The following is a 13,597-nucleotide window of genomic DNA, read 5'->3' as shown; positions in this document are numbered from 1 at the left end:
GCGATGTGGCCCTCAGACCAAAAAGGATTGTGCGTCCTTGCTCTGTATTAGACTAGATAAATAGCTATACCCACTTTATACCTGCCATACGGAAGCCAAAAAGAAACAGATAACTTTCATTTGGTAAATGGAGCCCTCTGGAAACTTTTTTTATGCATACGTCGAGAGTGTTGAATGAACAGATCCCTATGTGAAAGGTTTAACCCCTTCATGTCCTTGGGATTTTCCGTTTTTCTGTGTTTGTTTTTTGCTCCCTCCCTTCCCAGAGCCATAACTTTTTTATTTTTCCATCAATATGGCCATGTGAGGGCTTATATTTTGCAGGACTAGTTGTACTTTTGAAAGACATCATTGGTTTTACCATGTCGTGTACTAGAAAGCAGGAAAAAAATTCCAAGTGTGGTGAAATTGCAAAAAAAGTGCAATCCCACACTTGTTTTTTGTTTGGCTTTTTTGCTAGGTTCACTAAATGCTAAAACTGACCAGCCATTATGATTCTCCAGGTCATTAGGAGTTCATAGACACCTAAAATGACTAGGTTATTGTTTATCTAAGTGGTGAAAAAAAATTCCAAAGTTTGCTAAAAAAAAAAAAAAATTGCACCATTTTTCCGATACCCGTAGCGTCTCCATTTTTCATGATCTGGGGTCGGTTGAGGGCTTATTTTTTGCGTGCCGAGCTGGCGTTTTTAATGATACCATTTTGGTGCAGATACATTCTTTTGATTGCCCGTTATTACATTTTAATGCAATGTTGCGGCGACCAAAAAAGCGTAATTCTGGCGTTTCAAATTTTTTTCTTGCTACGCTGTTTAGCGATCAGGTTAATGCTTTTTTTTATTGATAGATCGGGCAATTCTGAACGCAGCGATCCCAAATATGTGTAGGTTTGATTTTTTTTTATTGATTTATTTTGAATGGGGCGAAAGGGGGGTGATTTAAACTTTTATATATTTTTTATTTTTTTCACATTTTTTTACTTTTTTTTACTTTACATAGGAGGCTAGAAGCTGGCACAACGTGATCGGCTCTGCTACATAGCAGCGATCATCAGATCGCTGCTATGCAGCAGAAATGCAGGTGTGCTATGAGCACCGACCACAGGGTGGCGCTCACAGCTACTGGGGACCAGTAACCATAGAGGTCTCAAGGACCTCTATGGTTACTATACAGAAGCATCACTGACCCCCGATCATGTGACGGGGGCCAGCAATGCGCTCATTTCCGGCCGCCCGGCCGGAAGCGCCGGTTAAATGCCGCTGTCTGCGTTTGACAGCGGCATTTAACTAGTTAATAGCAGCGGGTGAATCGCAATTTCACCCGCCGCTATTGCAGGCATATGTCAGCTGTTCAAAACAGCTGACATGTCCTGGCTTTGATGCGGGCTCACCGCCGGAGCCCGCATCAAAGAGGGCCTTCTGACCTCGGACGTACTATCCCATCCGAGGTCAGAAAGGGGTTAATGTGGCCGCTCTTTCATCTAAATATTTTCTGACATGCTCAGTAGATTAAGATTACCCAAAGTAGAGCCTACTCACACTCTTAATTTTCCTTCACTGGAGAATGACATATAGCTCCAGGGATGTAATTATAATAGGTGCAGGGGCTGAAGTTGCATCTTGGGCCCCTAAGGGGCCCAAATGGTCACTTTGGCCCCTAAGAGAAGAGCAATTCTAATACAGGCCCATGATAGCTGGGGACCCTGTTGGAGATTTTGCATTGGGGCCATTCAGCTTTGTTATGCCTCCGTATAGCTCACTGGCCCTTGTCACCCACTATCACCTACAGTAACATTTACACATTATAGCGAGAGACTGGCCACTAGTTGAATCTCTCTGACTACTGTGACCTTTGACTACTGCAATGTCATCAACTTAGAGTCTGCCATGGTACAACATTGAGAATATGAACTACTACTATTACTACTACTAAGTCAAGGGCAAGGAATGTGGAAGCTCTGTTAATAAACAAAAATATTATGATAATACAATAAAAACTTTTTGTGCCTAGAATTTCCTTAGATATATCTTCATAAACTTCCGCTCGCATTTCAGTTGTGTAACTTCATTATCAGTCACTCACTTATTAATATGAAATGTCATTTTCAATCTGTTCAAATTAAAATTAATGATATATTAAGAGTGATAAAGGAATCATGATGGCAAGTAAAAATTGTCAAATAGTTGTCAAGCTTGCTGCTTACTACTTTTTTCCAAGGTGGATGTTGTATAACACTTGTTTCTGTCACTTCTTGCATTGGAATTCTGCACACTCTGCAGTCTAGACGGAGATCTCCCTCAGCTTCCCTCCCAGCCAGCATGACACTGTCATAATTATCATTTCAACTGGAGGCATGAGGTGTCCCCCTACTCCTGTCCAGCCACTAAATTACCTGCCACCATGAGATGCCCGGCTTCTTGTTACCAGGCCAGGCCTGGAGGAGCTGCCAAACTTTGAAACAATAATTGAGTGTTGGCTCTGTGAGCTATGTCTGCACTTAATTCCCCTTTTCATACATAGTTAATTTTGTGAAAATCAGACAGGCAATTCAATTGAAGTTTGAAGCTAAAGGCTGTAACCACATAGAGCTATATAAAAGCATCCGAATTCTTCTCCTCTTTCCTTTCATCTTGTCACTTCTATGTTTGATGAATAGGTAGTAAATACAATTTATATTTATTATGTCGTTGTTTTGGGAAACATCTTGACAGTTATGACTTTCATCATTAGGGTAGAACTACCCCTTTTACTTGCCAACAATATTTGGAAACTGTTTCAAGAATTCTTTTATTCTGATGTCCTGTTCTCATTAACAATACTAGTTAGAGATATATATCTGTTTATGGGGTACTCCAACAATGTATAAAACATTTTAACTCAATGCTTAAAGGGAATCTGTCAGCCCAAACTGACAGTTTACTATCCATGTGGCCTTGTCATAGGTCATTGTCCTTATAAAAATAACACCTTGGTGCTTGGTCAACTCTTGGTGTGGTCAAGATGCTTGGTGCACAGTTCGACCCACCGGTTTTGCACTCTCCGCATGACTTACTAGTGATTAGCAGCACTGACTTGCCTGGATTGAGCAGAGAAAACTCAGGCAAGCCAGCTCTGTCAATCACCAGAGAGGAAGGTGGAACATGCAGACTCAGTTGATGGAACAATGCATCTTGGCCACACCAAAGCATTAGCATATTGGATTAACTTTCACTTCATTCCTTTTAAGCATCTGAATATACATTCACAGGTGTGTCTCTATTTCACTCAGATGTTGCCACAAAAGCTTACAAACACATGACATCATAATATGGGCAGTCCAGAATTCTTTAAAGGCATAGTAATCTTAGTGTATGTAAACTTTTGACTTTGCAGTAAGTAATAAAAATGCCTTAAAACATTCTCTCTCTCATCATTCTGGTATTTGTCAAATATTAATAATTATGGTAATCCTGATTGACCTAAAATGGGAAAGGTTTACTCTGATTTCATGTCAGATATTAAGAAAAACATGCATATGTGCCTTTTTATATAGTGTATGTAAGCTTCTGGTTTCAACTGTATATATATACACACACATAAATATATGCAAAACCCTATAATATGTGGACAAAGCCTTCTTGGGAAATGACCATGATATGGTCTCTTTTGAACCATTTATTTTGGACATGACTTTATCTATAAAACATAGATTACTTCTAATTGCATTATTATCTAAATATCTTTCTATCTAATAAACTCCTCACAGGAAAATAAGTAGCAAAGAAAAATCTTAAAGAAATGGTGGGACCTTTGTGTCAGCTCACTCACTTCATCTAAAGCAGTGTTTCTCAACTCCAGTCCTCAAGACCCCACAGCAGGTCATGTTTTTAGGATTTCCTTAGTATTGCATAGGCGATGGAATTTATGCTTGAGCAGGTGATGAAATTATCACCTGTGCAATACTAAGGAAATCCTGAAAACATGACCTGTTGGTGGCTCTTGAGGACTCGAGTTGAGAAACACTGATCTAAAGGGATGATGATAATTTTAGTAGTAAGCAGCTTTTCCGCTAAGGCTACGTTCATTTGGATATTCCGCATATTTGGTCCATTTTGAAGAATAGACAAACGAAGAAATGTCTAAAATGGATCCATTCTGTTACAAACATAAATATAAGAACTCCATTGATTGTTATGGGGTCATTCTGGTTTCTGTTATAAGTCAGGTTTTAGAATGGAATAAAAGCGCATCATGCATAACTTTTTTCTGTTCCAATAACTGACACTGTACTGTATATATATATATATATATATATATATATATATATATATATATATATATATATATATATATATATATATATATATATATACACTCACCGGCCACTTTATTAGGTACACCATGCTAGTAACGGGTTGGACCCCCTTTTGCCTTCAGAACTGCCTCAATTCTTCGTGGCATAGATTCAACAAGGTGCTGGAAGCATTCCTCAGAGATTTTGGTCCATATTGACATGATGGCATCACACAGTTGCCGCAGATTTGTCGGCTGCACATCCCAAAGATGCTCCATACAAGGCAGGATGGATCCATGCTTTCATGTTGTTTATGCCAAATTCTGACCCTACCATCCGAATGTCGCAGCAGAAATCGAGACTCATCAGACCAAGCAACGTTTTTCCAATCTTCTACTGTCCAATTTCGATGAGCTTGTACAAATTGTAGCCTCAGTTTCCTGTTCTTAGCTGAAAGGAGTGGTACCCGGTGTGGTCTTCTGCTGCTGTAGCCCATCTGTCTCAAAGTTCGACGCACTGTGCGTTCAGAGATGCTCTTAGGCCTACCTTGGTTGTAACGGGTGGCGATTTGAGTCACTGTTGCCTTTCTATCAGCTCGAACCAGTCTGCCCATTCTCCTCTGACCTCTGGCATCAACAAGGCATTTCCGCCCACAGAACTGCCGCTCACTGGATTTTTTTTCTTTTTCGGACCATTCTCTGTAAACCCTAGAGATGGTTGTGCGTGAAAATCCCAGTAGATCAGCAGTTTCTGAAATACTCAGACCAGCCCTTCTGGCACCAACAACCATGCCACGTTCAAAGGCACTCAAATCACCTTTCTTCCCCATACTGATGCTCGGTTTGAACTGCAGGAGATTGTCTTGACCATGTCTACATGCCTAAATGCACTGAGTTGCCGCCATGTGATTGGCTGATTAGAAATTAAGTGTTAACAAGAAGTTGGACAGGTGTACCTAATAAAGTGGCCGGTGAGTGTATATATACACAGCTCTGACAAAAATTAAGAGACCACTGCACAGTTTTATAAAAATTATCTACTCTACATGTCTGACAGCCATTCCATTCCAGTGCCAGTTGAATTCCAACCAGAGTACACCTCATTCTACTTATAATGTGCTTCAGATTAGGTGATCACCTGAACCAAATCTTATTTAACCCCTTCATGACCTTGGGATTTTTCGTTTTTCCGTGTTCCGAGTTTTTCACTCCCCTCCTTCCCAGAGCCATAACTTTTTTATTTTTCCGTCAATTTGGCCATGTGAGGACTTATTTTTTGCGGGACGAGTTGTACTTTAGAACAACATCATTGGTTTTACCATGTCGTGTACTAGAAAATGGGAAAAAAATTCCAAGTGCGGTGAAATTGCAAAAAAAGTGCAATCCCACACTTGTTTTTTCCTTGGCTTTTTTGCTAGGTTCACTAAATGCTAAAACTGACCTGCGACTATGATTCTCCAGGTCACTACGAGTTCATAGACACCTAACATGACTAGGTTATTTTTTATCTAAGTGGTGAAAAAAAATTCCAAACTTTGCTAAAAAAAATAAATAAAAAATTGCGCCATTTTCCGATACTCGTAGCGTCTCTATTTTTCATGATCTGGGGTCGATTGAGGGCTTATTTTTTGCGTGCCGAGCTGGCGTTTTTAATGATTCCAATTTGGTGCAGATATGTTCTTTTGATCGCCCGTTATTGCATTTTAATGCAGTGTCACGGCGACCAAAAAAATGTAATTCTGGCGTTTCGATTTTTTTTCTCGTTACACCGTTTAGCGATCAGGTTAATGCTTTATTTTTGGTTGATAGATCAGGCGATTCTGAACGTAGCGATACCAAATATGTGTAGGTTTGATTTTTTTTTTATTGATTTATTTTGATTGGGGCGAAAGGGGGGTGATTTAAACTTTTATATTTTTTTTATTTTTTTCACATTTTTTTAACTTTTTTTTTAAACTTTTGCCATGCTTCAATAGCGTCCATGGGAGGCTAGAAGCAGGCACAGCACGATCGCCTCTGCTACATAGCAGCGATCTGCTGTTCGCTGCTATGTAGTAGAAAATCAGGTGTGCTGTGAGCGCCGACCACAGGGTGGCGCTCACAGCTGCCGGGGATCAGTAACCATAGAGGTCTCAAGGACCTCTATGGTCACAATGCATAAGCATCGCCGACCTCCGATCATGTGACGGGGGTCGGCAATGGGCTCATATCCGGCCGCCCGGCCGGATGCGGTAGTTAAATGCCGCTGTCTGCGTTTGACAGCGGCATTTAACTAGTTAATAGCGGCGGGTGAATCGCGATTTCACCCGCCGCTATTGCGGGCACATGTCAGCTGTTCAAAACAGCTGACATGTCCCGGCTTTGATGCGGGCTCACCGCGGAGCCCTGCATCAAAGCAGGGGAGCTGACATCGGACGTACTATCCCATCCGTGGTCAGTAAGGGGTTAATGAAGGAAAGTATAAAAAACCCTGCTGTGGTGTTCACAATCCTCTTGCAATAGGACAAGCTGGATGGCAAAACAAGTGCTAGTATTATCCCACTTGCATACAGCTGAATGCAGCAGGAAGAAAATTAACTTTATTCTCCCCACCAGCAGTCAGTATTCAGTCATAGTGGCGGGGGCAGCGCCGGTTCAGTCACCACTCTGAGTATACAGAGCGGCCGCTGTAACCATGCTCCCAGCCCTGAAAGACACTGGATCTACATTGAGGCCAGCTGTCACTCGGGGCCGAGGATGCAGTAACAGTTGCCTCTCAGAATGGTGACTGAACCGGCACCGTACCCATGACTGAAACCTAATGCTGGCAGGAATTAAGTTAATTTTCGGACTTCACTCAGACACGCAAATCAATGAATGTTAGGTGTCGAGCTCCCACCGCTGCACAGGGGGAATCTCGAACCATGTCTGCTGCAGTCTCCCATTCTCCTTCAGCCACAGTGGAACCTGCTCAACGGAAACGTCGGTCCCAGCGTCTGGCTCAGCCTGATACTGTGCGAATGGTTACAGCTGCCTTTCCAGGCTCTGCTTTTGTAGCCAGTACTGGTCAGCGGCGAGCAGGCTTTTCTGGGACTAAGTCCTGCTTTTCACGCACTGAGCATGCCCACGGGAGGACCTCTCATTGGAGGTCGGGGGTCACAGGCTCAGGCCCTGTAGCAGCTCCTATTGGTCCACCAGGAAAGTTCTGAAGAGCTGCAACTATAAAAGGTTTGCATGGCTGCACGGCCATGCGCTAGTATCAAATGTGTTTGGCTTATGCCAGTGGATACTATACCACTCTATACATATGTGGTGTGAGTCTGTTTAGCTTTGGGGCTGTACACTCAGGCAGGCAGTTAGCGTCAGTGGGGGCAATTATCCTTGGCTTAGCATCTGGTTCCTTTATGTGTGCGGTTAGCACAGAAGAGTTCCAGAGCATGAACAACCCTAGTTAGCATAATAGTTTTGTGTACAGGGCGACTCACACAGGGTGAAGCTTAACCCACGTGTGAGCTCGGAGGTTATCCGCCGTTACTTTGCAGCAGATATCTCTGCACGGTTGGACCCCGGGCTGCAAACGCACCTTGTAGCTACCTATCTATACTCGGTGCGTTCCGCTAGCCCTAACAATGAGTTTGTGGAAAAAAATCAGAATACACTCTGATTTCAACACAGACTGACAGAGTGGAGGAGATGGAGACATATTTTTCTCATCTCCTCATCCGAGAGAATCGGATCACACTCTGGTCAGAGTGTGATTAGCATAATCGGACCGATTTTCTCAGATGGGAGAAAATACAGTCATGTGCCCCATCCTAAATATTGAATTGAGATGCAAAGCACAGTTCTGTTTAATACATAGTGGCCTGTGCTGAGTACTACAGATGAGCACCTATTCTTTTTATTAGGAGCCATTCTGCAGTACCTGCTACACATTGAATGGAGATGCACAAGTATTTACATCCAGCGTCTGCTAGGGCAAATATCAACTGATCAGTGGAGATGCTGATTATTGGATATTCACCAACCTGATATCAATCAATGTACTGTATTATCGTCTGTATGGTTCTCTAAAGCAAGTGTTGATTTTTGATCAGAATCATCATCCATTAGCTGTAGTGGAGATGACTGAGGACAGACCTCTATTAATTGATATTTTTCTACTAAATTGTATGAAAATGGGTTTTCTGATCTATGTACTGTATGTAGCAGATGAGCACAAAGGCCACTGTCTCTCATGAAAACATATCCATTTATGTAGTTACTTACTTTTATACATGATCATGCTGTATGTTGTTGGAAGTGGAACAGTGTCATGGATTCATGGATTGTGACCATTTACTGACTTTTCTCCTCAGCTATGTTTTGTGGTGTCCCAGCTACTCCCAAGAACGGGGCAGTATTTGGTAAGGAATACACTGTAGGCACCAAGGCTGTCTATGAATGCAATGAAGGACACCTTCTCTTGAACTCTGAAGATGCAGTTGCAGAATGCCAACCTTCTGGGCACTGGAGCAATGGCAACAACCCTCCACAATGTGTCGGTGAGTATGCAGGGCATGCATACTTTGGTTTAGTGGTGGATACCTGATTTTACCTTACACCTTCACCTTGTCTTTCTCAGCTGTTACATGTCCAGAAATCAACAGTTTGAACACAGAACACGGTCGCTGGCGTCTTATCCATAAGACCCAGTATCAGTACGGAGCAGAGCTCATGTTAATCTGTGACCCTGGCTACTACTACATGGGACTTCGCATTATTCGTTGTCAAGCCAATGGATCATGGAGTGTGGGGGAAAATGTGCCGACCTGCAACAGTGAGATATAGTGAAATCCTTTACCATAATATGACGCACTAGGGCATTGTATCAATCAGACGGTGGAATTTGCCTTTCCATTACTGGGTCCTTCTGAGCTATTCACAACATGAATAGTAGCAAAATTGTCATATTGCTGCTTGATGCTCAGCTTTCATATCCCAGACCTAGAGTGACACTTAGTTACCATATCAATAGATGACACTAAGCTATTATATTACTGTGTGACCCATATGTCATATTGCCGATTGATACGTTTAATAGAAGGCAGCAATTTTCTTTGTTGTGAGTAAAGGGAATGCAGCTGGCATATTAAAAAGATTTGTTATTTGAATAGAACTACTAGTAGATACATCAAAAACAGAAACATTGTGCAGTTCTTTAGGACTTTTCTTTTTCCAAGGTCTAACATTTGCTAAAAAATCATTCATAGCATGATATGCCATGTGTTGGGCACTTTGTACTAATGTAATGATAGCCTAAGCTCAGGACTCTAGTTAATTCAACATTACAGTTTTTAGTGGTAAGTTAACCTGTCTATTGCAACGTCGCAGAAGCAATAAAGAAGGAAGACATTTTTTGTAAAGGTCTGACCGTTCAACGATGTTTTTGAATAAGGAATTAGTTAGATATAGTTTTGATGTCAAAATCCAATTTCTTGTGTTTTTCAGTTATATCCTGTGGGGACCTGCCAACTCCAGCTAATGGAAATAAAATTGGTATGTTGACCCAATACGGAGCAACTGCCATATTTGCCTGTAATAGTGGCTACACCCTAGTGGGGTCCCGTGTGCGAGAATGTATGGCAAATGGGTTATGGAGTGGACAAGAAGTAAAATGTTTGGGTAAGTACATTTAATATGCTGCATACATTAAAGTCCCACCTTTAACTTCCATTGTCTATGGAAAAATGTAAAGAGTAGAGTTTGTACCAGACACCTAGAGTCTGGTGCTGAACTCCGAACACGGACTTCTCCTGGAGATCCGTCTTAGAGTTCGGGAGTTCATGGAAGAGAGAGAGAGAATTTTCCAGCTCCAAAGTTCAGGTCCTCATTGTTCAGGTTCAAGTTTGGGTACAGTTCTGGTACCCGAACCAAACTTTGGACTACAGTTCGGTCAAACTCAATGAACCATGGTTGCGCCCATCCCTAGTAAAGAGTAAACATAATTTATATTTTTATATCATAAGTCATAGACAAAAACACGGAGGAAAAAAGTCCACTTCAACATATTTAGAAAACAATATACAAAAGATTTATTAAGTAATCAATACAAATACAAATATGTAAAATACAAAACATGGGTGTATTGTTAATACCGCCATATAGCAGAAGACACATAGGAGGAAATGTGGCAATGACCAAGTCAGGGGGGGAGTTCACATATACACCTTTTGGGTGGCAGCGTCAGCTCAGAAAGTAAAGAGAATGTACGACCAAATACAATCACTACGTCTAACTCACATGGCACAAGTAGCCCAAAGTGCAAAGGTCATATCTTCATAAGCACATATAATTGCTGCTTACCCATTATGGATCAGGTTCTCCCCACCTCACTCGGTCCCCCCGGACGCGCGTTTCGCGTGGCTTTTTCAACAGCTTTTTGACACCCTGTTGAAAAAGCCACGCGAAACGCGCGTCCGGGGGGACCGAGTGAGGTGGGGAGAACCTGATCCATAATGGGTAAGCAGCAATTATATGTGCTTATGAAGATATGACCTTTGCACTTTGGGCTACTTGTGCCATGTGAGTTAGACGTAGTGATTGTATTTGGTCGTACATTCTCTTTACTTTCTGAGCTGACGCTGCCACCCAAAAGGTGTATATGTGAACTCCCCCCCTGACTTGGTCATTGCCACGTTTCCTCCTATGTGTCTTCTGCTATATGGCGGTATTAACAATACACCCATGTTTTGTATTTTACATATTTGTATTTGTATTGATTACTTAATAAATCTTTTGTATATTGTTTTCTAAATATGTTGAAGTGGACTTTTTTCCTCCGTGTTTTTGTCTATGTATTGGTTTGGAGTAGTCCCAGAAGGGCACCCGAGGAGTGCCTAGAGAGAGTTGGTACTTACCACTCAGTTATACAGAGTATATTGGTGCTTCATGACTGTAATATTAAATATTTTATATCATAAGTCGTATACTTGAAAATAAGAATCTTTGTAATATATCTTATCAGAGAAATCTGCTTCTTTTGCCTCCTGATCAATCCTTCACTCTCAATTCCTAAATCATGGGTAAAATATGTATTCAGTGAAGACAAATTTCCCCATTCCTGAGATAGCAGATGACAGTTGGTGCTTTTATAATACTATGGAGAGGGGAAGGGTGTGGAGAAGGGAGAAGCAAGAGTCAGAACTTTGTTGGCTGCAACCATCATCTCCTATCTCAGTACGGCTAAAATCTGTGAATTGAGAATTTGAAAAATGAATGATCCGTCCAGGAGGAGAAGAAGTAGATTTATGCAATAAGATGTTTTATAAAGTTTCTTATTTTCATGTTTAACACTGATTTATTGAATTAAAATTAAAACGATGGTTACTCTTTAACATCTTTGTAATGCAATTTACAGTTATTTTAGTATTTTTCGCATAGAATACTAGGAAACCATACACAAGAAAGTTATCTTCCGCTTACTGATATTAACATTGCTATCTTTTTATTCTAATTATGGCTTCCATACCTGCATACATGGTGGAATTCAGCTCAATAGTACATGGCCATATCTTGTCTTTTCCCTGCAAAAAGATTTGCAAGGACCCTGGTCCAGCAGCTATACTGGTAGTCCATAGCAGCCAAACTAAAACCCTATACACCCTCTAGAATCCCCAGTACCTCTTCTGATTGGTATACCTGACACGACATCATGTTTATACCTATTAATAATTAAAGGTCATGTTCACATTTTACCTGTTAAATAAAGTTCATTTACATCTTTTACCTGTTAAGCAAGGGTCATACATGCCTTTGACTTATTACATAAAGATCATTTAAACCTTTTAACTTTTAAGTAAATGCCATATACACATGTTACCTGTTGTGGAAAGGTCATATACACATTTTACCTGTCTAGTAATAGTCATATACACACTTTAATTGTTTAGTAACGGTTATATACACGTTTTACCTGTTTTGGAAAGGTCATATACATATTTTACCTGTTAAATAAAGGTTATATACGCACTTTAACTGTTTAGTAATAGTCATATACGCATATTACCTGTTACATAAAGATCACATACACATATTACCTGTTAAGTAAAAGTCAAATACACATTTTACCAGGGGTGGACACTGACTGATCGGGGCCCCTGTGCATGAAATGTGTCTAAGCCCCCTTCCTTTTATGGCAACAAAGATACAGTACATGTATATACTGAATTATTACTTAGTCTTCTTTATTATGTATATTGCCATCCCTTATTACACAGCTCCCTCCCTTATGTAAAGCATCGTCCCTTACATGTCAGGTTATATAGAGCCCTGTCTTTATTGCAAACCATCCTGTCTTGTTTGATATATAATGCAATGACGGCTGATGAAGCATTGGAAAGCTTCACCGACTGCTCCATCAGCAGTCATTTTATATCTATCAACAGAGGGGACTATACAATAAAAGAGGGCACTGTGAATAACAATAGTAACAAGAGACAGCACTGTACAAAACAGCGGAGGATGCTATATAATAATGAACGGCACCATATATCACTAGAGAGGATGGTACGTGATAATGGATGGTGATATACATAATAAAAGAGGAAATGTAATTAAGGATGGTGTTATACATAACAAGTGAGTACACTATAAACTAAGGGACTCTGCTATACATAATAGGTGAGTACACTATATATTATGCTATACATAATAAGGCTACATTCCTGAATTTGTGTGAAGTGTCGGTGTGCTACCCGCTTTTAGAGGTGCATTGAGCATGTCCTATTCTGATCCTCAAAATTGGATCAGAACAGAACATTCTCTGACCCTCATGGATCTCATTCTCAAATCTGTGGTTTTCATGTAAGTGTGAATGGACCTATAAAACTCTGAGTCCGTGTGCCATCCGATAAGAAAACCTGGAAGCACAAGGACATTTAATACAAATGTGAGAATGTAGAAAAAGGGATTTTACAAAAAACATTATCACTCCACGTCACACAGTGCAGATACAGAATAATATTTACATCCAGGCACTCACCGCTGATGTCTCGTCTGATTAGAGCCGCATTCTCCTGTTTTTTCTCCATCTGGTCAGACCTTCATGTCGACATCTCCCAGCCATGACTCGTCTTGTCACAATGATCTTCACAGCCCTGAAAATAACAAGGTCACAAACATTGTATACATACAAGTGTTTCCCCCCGAATACAGATATGTACCCCACCATTAAAAATATAAAGTGATAAGCAGCACTGTGTCCCTCATTAACTGTAATCTCTGACTCCCAATAATATAAATTATTCAGTATGGAAGTCATTAAGCACAATATAACACTGTGGCCAAGAGTGGATAAATGCCACTCT

General features: G+C 40.8%; 1 protein-coding gene across 2 annotated transcripts in view; it reads left to right on the top strand.

The window, feature by feature from the left end:
• CSMD2 (CUB and Sushi multiple domains 2) overlaps positions 1 to 13,597 on the top strand; it is a 1,405,803-nt gene that overhangs the window by 1,335,369 nt on the left and 56,837 nt on the right. For both annotated transcript variants that reach the window (XM_077296071.1, XM_077296070.1), the window contains 3 exons: positions 8,609 to 8,794; positions 8,875 to 9,069; positions 9,741 to 9,914. In XM_077296071.1, coding sequence (XP_077152186.1) covers positions 8,609 to 8,794; positions 8,875 to 9,069; positions 9,741 to 9,914 — 555 coding nt within the window. The remainder of the gene's footprint in view (positions 1 to 8,608; positions 8,795 to 8,874; positions 9,070 to 9,740; positions 9,915 to 13,597) is intronic.

The sequence above is a fragment of the Ranitomeya variabilis genome, chromosome 3 (genome assembly GCF_051348905.1).
Source record: "Ranitomeya variabilis isolate aRanVar5 chromosome 3, aRanVar5.hap1, whole genome shotgun sequence".
Classification (NCBI taxonomy): domain Eukaryota; kingdom Metazoa; phylum Chordata; class Amphibia; order Anura; family Dendrobatidae; genus Ranitomeya; species Ranitomeya variabilis.
This window is presented reverse-complemented; position numbering and strand designations above follow the sequence as displayed.